Source organism: Conger conger, chromosome 13 (genome assembly GCF_963514075.1).
Source record: "Conger conger chromosome 13, fConCon1.1, whole genome shotgun sequence".
Lineage (NCBI taxonomy): Eukaryota > Metazoa > Chordata > Actinopteri > Anguilliformes > Congridae > Conger > Conger conger.
In genome coordinates, this window is record NC_083772.1 from 8,743,424 (window position 1) to 8,753,871 (window position 10,448).

The following is a 10,448-nucleotide window of genomic DNA, read 5'->3' on the forward strand; positions in this document are numbered from 1 at the left end:
CTGAGGCTGAAAGCTGACAAAGTTTGACGTGAATATGTGAAAACTGAGACAAATTGAATGCAGTTGAGTGCAAACTAAGTCCAGACCAGGCAGTAATGTGACGGTCTGCTCGAGGCCTTGTTTTATTCATTATGGATATGTTACTGAACCCTAGGACCTGTGCGCTACACTTTCCATCACAACGCCGTGTCCTAGACCCTGTGCTTAACTCTGTTACCCTGTACATCTCTGAGCTCTAACCCCGTCATCCACCCGGGGAATATGGGGCTATGTTTTTATTCTGAGAAGGACTGGTGGTGGTGTCCACTTCTAATATGCCCCTGCTTTAAGCACTGTGCTCTGCCTGTGCTGTGCTCTGTCTGTGCTCCAGTCCCTGTGCTGTGTCTGTGGTGCTGTGCTCCAGACCCTGTGCTGTGTCTGTGGTGCTGTGCTCCAGTCCCTGTGCTGTGTCTGTGGTGCTGTGCTCCAGTCCCTGTGCTCTGTCTGTGCTCCAGTCCCTGTGCTGTGTCTGTGGTGCTGTGCTCCAGACCCTGTGCTGTGTCTGTGGTGCTGTGCTCCAGTCCCTCTGCTGTGTCTGTGGTGCTGTGCTCCAGTCCCTGTGTTGTGTCTGTGGTGCTGTGCCTGGGCTGTGCTCCAGTCCCTGTGCTGTGCCTGTGCTGTGCTCTGTCTGTGCTCCAGTCCCTGTGCTGTGTCTGTGGTGCTGTGTCTGGGCTGTGCTCCAGTCCCTGTGCTATGTCTGTGGTGCTGTGCTCCAGTCCCTGTGCTATGTCTGTGGTGCTGTGCCTGGGCTGTGCTCCAGTCCCTGTGCTCTGCCGGAGGAGACTGACCTGGATGCGCAGGGAGGTTGAGGAGCTTTGGGGCGGCAGGCCGTGGTCGGTGGCGGTCACAGTGAAGGAGTACTCAGCTCTCTCTGAGTGGAGCAGGGGGGAGGACGAGCACAGCTCTCCTGTACTGGGGCTCAGGGAGAAACGCTCAGCCCTGGGACCTGCAGGAGAGAGAGAGAGAGAGAGAGAGAGTCACACACTGTGGGGAGTCAGAGTCAAACACTGTGGGGAGTCAGGGTCAGAGTCACACTGTGGGGAGTCAGAGACAGAGTCACACACTGTGGGGAGTCAGAGACAGAGTCACACACTGTGGGGAGTCAGAGTCACACACTATAGAGAGTCAGAGACAGAGTCAAACACAGTGGGGAGTCAGGGACAGAGTCAAACACTGTGGGGAGAGTAACACAGTAGTTGTCCCACCTGACAGGGAGTAGAAGACGGTTCCGTTCTCTCCCTCGTCCGGGTCTTTTGCCTGCACTGTCCCCAGCACAGAGCCGGCTTGCTGGCCCTCCATCACCTGCGGGGGCACACAGTTAGGAGTTAGGACCTCTCCTGGCAGTGCTGGGGTGAGGTGAATTGGGAACGGCTCCCCGGTGGTCTGACCTGCAGGAGCAGCTCCCTCCCCGCCTGGCTGTGGGTGAAGGTGGGGGCGTTGTCGTTCTCGTCCAGCACGGTGATGTGGGCGGTGCCCGTGGCACTGCGGGAGGGCGTGCCCCCGTCCTGCACCACCACCACCAGCTGGTACCCCGACTGCTGCTCCCTGTTCAGGGCCAGCCTGGTGCTGATCTCCCCTGGGAGAGGAGGAGCAGAGAGGAGGAGAAGAGGAGAGATTTAAAACTGCCCTTACCGGCACGCTTTAGACCTGACAGAACCACACAACACATCATGTGTAGAACACGGCATGAGCATGTACAAAGCACACTACATAAATTCAACCACTCCCCTCCCCACAGACAGTAAAACTGAAAGCATAAAAACAAGAGGAGAGGAAAAGAGGGGAGAAATGGGAGGACAGAATAGAATAGAGAGGAGAAGAGAGAGGGAAAGAGCGTTAGAGTGGGAGGGTGGCACTACATCACCTTGGGCAAGAGATTAATGCCGCAGCCAATAGGAGACTGCAGCCCCGATTACAGCCAAGTGTGGAGCTGAACCAGCATCACTGCACGGCTCATTCTGGGACAGAACCGGGCTGATTACAGCCCAGTGTGGGACAGAACCGGCCCGTTTACAGCCCAGTGTAGGACAGAACCGGCCCGTTTACAGCCCAGTGTGGGACAGAACCGGCCCGATTACAGCCCAGTGTGGGGAAGAACCGGCCCGATTACAGCCCAGTGTGGGGAAGAACCGGCCCGATTACAGCCCAGTGTGGGACAGAACCGGAATGTGGGGCAGAACCGGGGCGTGGGGCTGTTCACTGCTGTCAGACACAGCTGACTGCCCCCCAACAATGCAGCCCCAGCACAAGCCCTGTGGGTGAGCAGGAGGGCGGGGGTAAATGAGCCACATCCACTCCATCTGCCCAACGAGGAGGGAGAGAGGGAGAGAGGGAGGGGGAGAGAGGAAGAGGGAGAGAGGGGGAGGGGGAGAGGAAGAGAGGGAGAGAGAGAGCGACGGGGAGGGGGAGAGAGTGAGAGAGAGAGAGAGAGGGAGGGGGAGGGGAAGAGAGTGAGAGGAGAGGGAGTAGAGAGAGAGGGAGGGAGGGGGGAGTGGGAGAGAAGGAGGGGAGGGGGAGAGGAAGAGGGAGAGTGAGGGAGAGGGAGAGGGGGAGAGAGAGAGGGCGAGGCGGGATAGGGAGAGAGTGTGAGGGAGAGAGAGAGTGGGAGACAGAAAGAGAGAGGGAGGGAGGTGGGGAGAGAAAGGGAGAGGCGGGATAGGGAGAGAGAGAGGGAGGGAGGCAGAGAGGCAGAGAGAGAGAGAGTGTGGAAGAGAGAGAGAGAGTGGAGAGAGAGCCCTGGCTCACCTGTGTGTGCGTTGATGTGGAAGTGTTTGTCGGGGTGTAGGAGGCGGTAGGTGAGCTGGGCGTTGGGCCCTGCGTCGCGGTCGGAGGCAGAGACCCTGCCGAAGCCGCTCCCCGGGGGGCGGTTCTCCCGCACGGCCAGGAAGACGCGCTCCTGAGAGAGGCGCGGCGCGTTGTCGTTCACGTCCGTGACCGAGACCCTGACGGAGGCGCTGCCCGTCCTCCTGAGCGCCCCGCTGCCGGAGGTCACCAGCACCGTCAGCAGGTACAGGTCCTTGGCCTCGCGGTCCAGGGCGCTCTTCACGAACAGCCAGCCGCTCTCCGGGGCCACGCCGAACCCCGCCGCGTCCCCGTCCGGCCGCAGGTGGTACTCCAGCGGCCCCCCGCCGGCCCCGCCCGCCTCGCGGCTCAGCGCCCGCACCTGCAGGAAGCGCGCGCCCAGGGGCGTGTCCTCGCGCAGCTCCGCCCGGTACGCGTGCGTGTCGAAGGCGGGGCCCAGCGCGTCGCGCGCCTGCACGTGCACGGCCAGCGTGAGCGTGGCGCTGAGCTGGGGCGCCCCTCCGTCCCGCGCCCTCAGCAGCAGGTCGTACCGCGGAGCCCGCTCGTACGAGAGCGCCCCCGTCAGGCGCAGCTCCCCGCTCGCCCGGTCCACCGCGAAGGGCCGCGGCCCCGCCCCGTCCGCCAGCAGGTCGAAGCTCAGCCGCCCGTTGGGCCCGGAGTCGCGGTCCTCCGCCCGGGCGCGGTACACCACCGCCCCCATGGCGGTGGCCTCGGGCAGCAGGAGGGACTCGGAGGAGGAGGGCAGGAAGGCGGGGGCGTTGTCGTTGACGTCGGACACGGTGACGCGGACGCGCGCGCGGCCGAACGCCGGGGGGGAGCCCGACCGCGCCTGCACCTCCAGCTCCAGGGCGGGGCGCGCCTCGTGGTCCAGGGGCAGGCTGGTCCGCAGGGCGCCCGTCTCGGGGTCCACCGTGAAGCACCCGTCCGGGTCCCCGGAGTAGATGGCGTAGGTGATGTCCTTAGAGGCCCCTGCAGGAAAGAGACGCCCGCGTTAGTCACGCCCCACGTCCGGGATACAGCCGTCTGTCGATTGTCCCTGAAACTCCCGCCAGAAAGTTCTGGGTGTCCGAAATCAATGCGCAAAAGACAGAAAGAATGAATTTTTGATGAATGTCATTTCTAAGTGAGGTGCGTGTCCTGGCTGGCTGCCTGTTGGCACAGCCGACGGTGCCAAGGCTCACAGGAAGCCTTCCGGTGCCACAGAAACGCGTGCTTAGTGCTAGGGGTTAGCATCGCTAACGGCGGGGGGGTGTCGCCGGGCAACAGCCAAGGTCGCACGGCAACGGCCAAAACCCACCGCTCCTGCTGCTGGCCCTGACCACGCCCACGTGGGTGCCGCGCAGGACGTCCTCGGACACGGTGAAGAAGTACTGCGCCTGCTCGAACACGGGGGGCGCCACGGAGCCCGCCACCACGCTGATGTTCACCCGCGCGTTCACCGGGGCCGCCAGCCCGCCCCCGTCCTGGGCCGAGATCACCAGGGCGATGACGGAGTTCGCCTTCCCGTGGAGAGAGCGCGACAGGGAGACCACGCCTGCAGGGACACACGCAAACAACCCAGCAGCCAATCAGACGGCTCGTTCAGGCACGTCGGCCAATCAGACGGCTCGTTCAGGCACGTCGACCAATCAGACAGCGCGTACAGCCATCAAATGGTACATTCATACTGCTCCTGCTACACTGCAGGAAAATCAGAGTTGTTTTGCTAACACCTGCCAACACCTGCTTTTATGACACAAACTATCCACAAACCAATGAATATTGCTCGAAGGTATTAGTATTTATTCCATAGTTATTGTGACTGCGCTTACTGTCGTGGCCAGTCCCCACGCACCTGTGTCTTTGTTCAGGGTGAAGTAGCTGGAGCCGCTCCCCGGAACAACGCGATACGTCACCCTGCCGTTCTTCCCCACGTCGGGGTCGTGGGCCGTCACCTTGACGACGGAGGCCCCGGGCGGGCTCTGGGCACTCAGGCTGACGGCGTACTGCAGCGGGTAGAAGCTGGGCGCGTTGTCGTTGATGTCCTGCAGGGAGACCTTCACATAGGCCACGGAGCTCAGACCACCCTGTGGGGGAGACACGGGCGGTGACCTCGTCAGTCACACTGCGAAACGTATACAAGTGTTTCTGGTCTTGTAAGTCTCGGTCTTGTAAGGCCTTTTTCTTTCATGTAGAAAATATTTGGTTGTTTACTGTTACTGTTTGCTTGACGACTTAAATGTTTTATCCCACTGGCAAATCTTGAAATGAGTCAAACTGTCTTACCTCATTGTGGCAATATTTTTGTCTTACTTAGCAAAAAAAGTTAAATAATATTTTAGATCTCATTAGACAAACTTAGTTGAGATTGACTTATGTTTTGGTATTTGCCGTGCAGTAAATAACCCCAGGCCAAAACCCCGAGACACTCCGACAGAGGCAGGGCGCGGTTCAGCTCTTAATCAAAGCGATTAAAAATGTGGCCCCTTTTCAAAGGTCGTTGACGAACACAAATTCGGCTGCGTCACCCCATCCAGGCTGTCCCAGCATAGAGGACGTGTTTGAGGTGGGGCAGGAGCCAGAGCACTGGGGGGGGGCAGGAGCCAGGGCGCGGGGGGGGATTATGGCACCTCTGCACTCACTCACTCTTCGCTGGCTGTTCACTGGGACGGAGCACCCACAAGCCCCTGTGCGTGTCAAAACGCAGTGAGCGTGAACAGGGCAGCCCAAGGGGAACAAATGGCCCAAAGCTCCCGCTAATTAAGCCCCGCGGGCCCGTGGTTACCTCAACACCACCGCAGAGACTTCCTTTCATTTCTCTTGGCCTGCCCTTTACCGTGTTACCCTTTACCACCTCGCCGCAGCGCGGGGCACAGGACGCAGAGTCTGACTTTCCCCTCCGTCGTGCTCCTCGCGAGAGTGCGCTGGCTGCTCTGTGGTACTGGCCTGCGCCCAAACCAGGGAAGGGCATGTATTTGATAACTAATTCAGGTCGCTTGCGTATTTGTATTGTATGTTTTATAGTTCTGTGCCACCCACAAAGCAAATGCATAACTCCGCTATTTAGAGGATTGTTTATGGATACATTTATCTGGCAGGTATTCAAAACTAAGTACATGTTTTGTGTATTTTTTCCTTGAGTAAAAACCCTCCCTGCCCCTCTATAATGGTTTCCTTGTGTTTTGCACTTGTGTTATATAGGGGGGAGGGGGGTTGTTAAGGTGTTTCCACCTACACACGTTTGTGTTATGGTGTGTTTGGTACAGTGGTAATATCCCCTACACGTGTGTGTTATGGTGGGTTTGGTACTGTGGTAATATCCCCTACACGTGTGTGTTATGGTGGGTATGGTACAGTGGTAATATCCCCCTACACGTGTGTGTTATGGTGGGTATGGTACAGTGGTAATATCCCCTACACGTGTGTGTTATGGTGGGTTTGGTACTGTGGTAATATCCCCTACACGTGTGTGTTATGGTGGGTATGGTACAGTGGTAATATCCCCCTACACACGTGTGTGTTATGGTGGGTATGGTAAAGTGGTAGTATCCCCCTACACACGTGTGTTATGGTGGGTATGGTAAAGTGGTAATATCCCCCTACACGTGTGTGTTATGGTGGGTATGGTACAGTGGTAATATCCCCTACACGTGTGTGTTATGGTGGGTATGGTACAGTGGTAATATCCCCTACACGTGTGTGTTATGGTGGGTTTGGTACTGTGGTAATATCCCCTACACGTGTGTGTTATGGTGGGTATGGTACAGTGGTAGTATCCCCCTACACGTGTGTGTTATGGTGGGTATGGTACAGTGGTAGTATCCCCCTACACGTGTGTGTTATGGTGGGTATGATACAGTGGTAATATCCCCCTACACGTGTGTGAAACGGGGGGTTTGGTACAGTGGTAATATCCCCTACACGTGTGTGAAACGGGGGGTTTGGTGAGGTTGTGGTTATTTGGGCTCACCCCATCCACGGCGGTGATGGTGAAGTCGTAGCTGGGCGGGCCCTGGTCTCGGTCCAGCCCCTCGGAGGTGCAGATCTGACCCGTCTCCCTGTCGACGGTGAACTGGGAGGGGGGGGTGCCGCTGATGCCCGAGCCCATGGAGTACGTCAGAGTTCCGAAAGAGCCGCCATCCGCGTCGGTCGCCGTCACCTGCGGAGAACGACAGGAAGAGGCGGGGTCAGGCACACTACACACAGGAAGAGGCTGGGTCAGGCACACTACGCACAGGAAGAGGCGGAGTCAGGCACACCACACTGTGGGTGTGTAGCGTAGTGGTTAAGGTAAATGGTAAATGGTAAATGGTTGGCATTTATATAGCGCCTTTATCCAAAGCGCTGTACAATTGATGCTTCTCATTCACCCATTCATACACACACTCACACACCAACGGTGATTGGCTGCCATGCAAGGCGCCAACCAGCTCGTCAGGAGCATTTGGGGGTTAGGTGTCTTGCTCAGAGACACTTCCACACAGCCCGGGCGGGGGATCGAACCGGCAACCCTCCGACTGCCAGACGACTGCCCTTACTGCCTGAGCCATGTCGCACCCTGGCACCCTGACTGGGACACGCAAGGTCGGTGGTTCTAATTCCGGTGTAGCCACAATAAGATCCGCACAGCCGTTGGGCCCTTGAGCAAGGCCCTTAACCCTGTATTGCTCCATTGTCTCCTGCTTACGTTGCTCTGGATAAGAGCGTCTGCCAAATGCCAAAAATAATAATGTAATACACACAGGAACGGGTGGAGTCAGGCAAACTACACACAGGAAGAGTGCACTACACACAGGAAGGGGTGGAGTCAGTCTCAGGACACACATGAGTCAGGCCCATGCCGCCTCAGTTCCTGTGGAAAAGCTTGTGTAACTTCTCAAATTGAAATGTTAACTGATGTTCTAAAGATCATCCCCACATGACATAAGTGCGATTGATTATGTAAAACCAAGAGCAGTTCTCCATTAGTCACGTAAAGAAGTCCCTGTTGGTCTGCTGCTCACGTTACACTCTTTGAGATTTTGGATTGGGGAGCATAACCCTCCCAGCACATGCATACAAACACGCAGACCGCATGCACACACACACACACACACACACACACACGCAGAGTCACACATGCAGGTACACACGCACGTATTCACACACATGCACACTTGCACGCACACGCACACACACACACACACACACACACACACCGGGAGCATTAGGAAAGTCCTGGCCCCCACTTCGGGGGCTGTGGGTCTGTGAAACGGTGCCAGCACAGAGACCCATCTGGTCCCGCTTGGCAGGCGGTGGTGCTGGGTGTTTCGGAGAGGAGGGGGGGGGGGGGGGGTCGGCTGGATGGCTTTCACAGACCCCCGCGCTCCTACGAGGCCTGGGCCGCCGCCAGGCCGGGTGGAAGGCGGGGCCGCCGGCGGGACGAGGCGGTGACAGGACCGGCCCGATCACAGCGAGGTTCGGCGCTGTTCGGCTCATGTGACGCGCTCCGCACGGCTCTGCCTTTCGTACGCGGCGCGGGTCCTGATGCATGCTGGGATTGGACGGGGGGGGGCTCCGGAGGCCCACTGTGAGGGGGCGGGCTCAATTACCGCCACGGCTCCCTAGGCGACGCTACGCAAACAAGCCAATCAGAACGCACCGCTGGGCAGCGGCGGGATAATTGTTTGCAAGTGTTGCCCCCTCACTGGAGCTGGAGGGAGATTACATCTCTCTCTCTCTCTCCCTCTCTCACCCTACTGCTCCTTTCTCTCTCTACCTTTCTCCATCTCTCTCTCTGTCACTATCACTACACACGCTAGAGAAGTGTTTTGTCTGGTCTAAATTATACCCAAACAATGGGGCACATGACCGGGACACGCAAAGGTCGGTGGTTCGATTCGCAGCGTAGCCACAGTAAGATCCGCACAGCCGTCGGGCCCTTGAGCGAGGCCCTTAACCCCCACAAATGGCTCAAGGCGGGATTGCTCCTGCTTAGTCTAATCAACTATAAGTCACTTTAGATAGAAGCATCAACTAAATAACATGTAAAAACAGGACGCATTCAGCAAACAAACAACACCAAACCTGTGCCAATGCCATCCACACGCACCATAGCTTGTGCTATCCACATGCCAAGTGCCATAAACAAGCACAATAAATGAGTTAATAAATACGAATGAACGGAGGGGATAATCAGGAGCGCTGCTCTTGACAGCAGGTATCAGGGTGCCTGCAGTCAGACGCACGGTGGCTCATTAAAATGGACGCCCGGGTGTGGCAGTAAGGGCACGGTGTCTGTGCGCCCTGGAGGGACACGGGTCTGAGAGGGGGCCCCGGAGTGCTGAGAGAGGGGAGGGGGCCCGGGAACCGAACACAGAACCGGGGACGAGAGTTAGTGCAGCCCGGAACGTTCCGCCGCTGAAGCCAGAGCCCCCAAAGCGTGCCCAAAAAATGCTTTCAGATCCAGGGAGGGGGGCAACGTTATTAATAAACATGGCTTCTTTTCTTCTGCCTTGCGTGACAAAATCTGGAGCCGGGAGAGAGAGGGGCGGGGGGGGGGGGAGGCTCGCGGTCACGGACTGGGGGGGGGGGGGGGGGTTCAGAGATCTGCTGTGAGAATGGATGCGTTTTTCCATGAAGTCCTGGAGCGTGTAAAGAGAGAGAGAGGGGGGAGAGTCCAGAGATCTGCTGTGAGAATGGATGCGTTTTTCCATGAAGTCCTGGAGCGTGTAAAGAGAGAGGGCGGGGTGGGGGGGGGGGTTGTGGCTCCTGTGGGGTTGTCGTGTGCAAGCGAGCAATGAACACCCCCTTTACACCCCCCCCCCTCCCCCTCCCGATCGCATTCTAGGAAAAATGTCCTCTCTTGTGACCAAGCCTGATCGTGGCAGGTCCTGAATGTGTGCCCCATTCAAATCCTTTCCATTTCAGCTCAGGAACGGCCACAAAGCGCTTATTTTCATAGGCACACCGCTTTCATAAAACTTTGGCTTGCAGACCGTGTTAAATATTTATGATATGACAGCAAAAAAAAAAAAATGTAGCAGGAACAATCTCGCACCTGGAAGTGTGGAGAGAAAGAGAGAGACCTGTAACTGAAAATGGACGGGTGCCCGTTTCTTTTGTTTTTCTGGTTACCTCCTTTTTTAATTTGCAAACCACGCTTAAACACAAAGAAATAACGGAGACTAGAAACGCATTTTTACAACGGATCACTTCCTGATTACACGGCGTTCGTAGCACTGATGAAGGAGACCGATGGGGAGGCCAAACCGGAGAGATGGTGTTTGGAGAGATCGGCGGGAAGACACTGTAACGGGGTGGAAGAAAGCTGACTCTCTGCTGGAGAGGTAAGAGTAGAGTACAGATCGGGGATTGACAGATTTGCGGAGGTATGTATGCGGGAGAAATTGAAAGCGCTGGGTGCTTACGGGGTGAGTTCATGTCGAGTTCAGCCTAGGCTCATCTCCTTTATTGGGGTTTGCGAGCTGACACTGAATATGCCTTTGAATTGTGGAGCTTCAGGAGACCCAGTCAAGGACACTGGGCTGTTATCTGCAATGTTATCTTTTTCCCCGCAAAAAAAAAAACCTCACTTCCAAAAACCTCTCTGTACCTCATCAACAGAGCTTAATGTCCCACCGTGCACA

At 57.0% G+C, this 10,448-nt stretch overlaps 1 protein-coding gene across 1 annotated transcript in view; it reads right to left on the reverse strand.

Annotated features, from left to right (window-relative positions):
* Window positions 1–10,448, reverse strand: part of dchs1a (dachsous cadherin-related 1a) — a 115,292-nt gene that overhangs the window by 16,119 nt on the left and 88,725 nt on the right. Inside the window, exons 2-8 of the mRNA XM_061217031.1 lie at window positions 6,791–6,979; window positions 4,676–4,907; window positions 4,139–4,375; window positions 2,785–3,810; window positions 1,428–1,615; window positions 1,245–1,341; window positions 828–985 (exon numbers count right to left, since the gene is read on the reverse strand). Coding sequence (XP_061073015.1) covers window positions 828–985; window positions 1,245–1,341; window positions 1,428–1,615; window positions 2,785–3,810; window positions 4,139–4,375; window positions 4,676–4,907; window positions 6,791–6,979 — 2,127 coding nt within the window. The remainder of the gene's footprint in view (window positions 1–827; window positions 986–1,244; window positions 1,342–1,427; window positions 1,616–2,784; window positions 3,811–4,138; window positions 4,376–4,675; window positions 4,908–6,790; window positions 6,980–10,448) is intronic.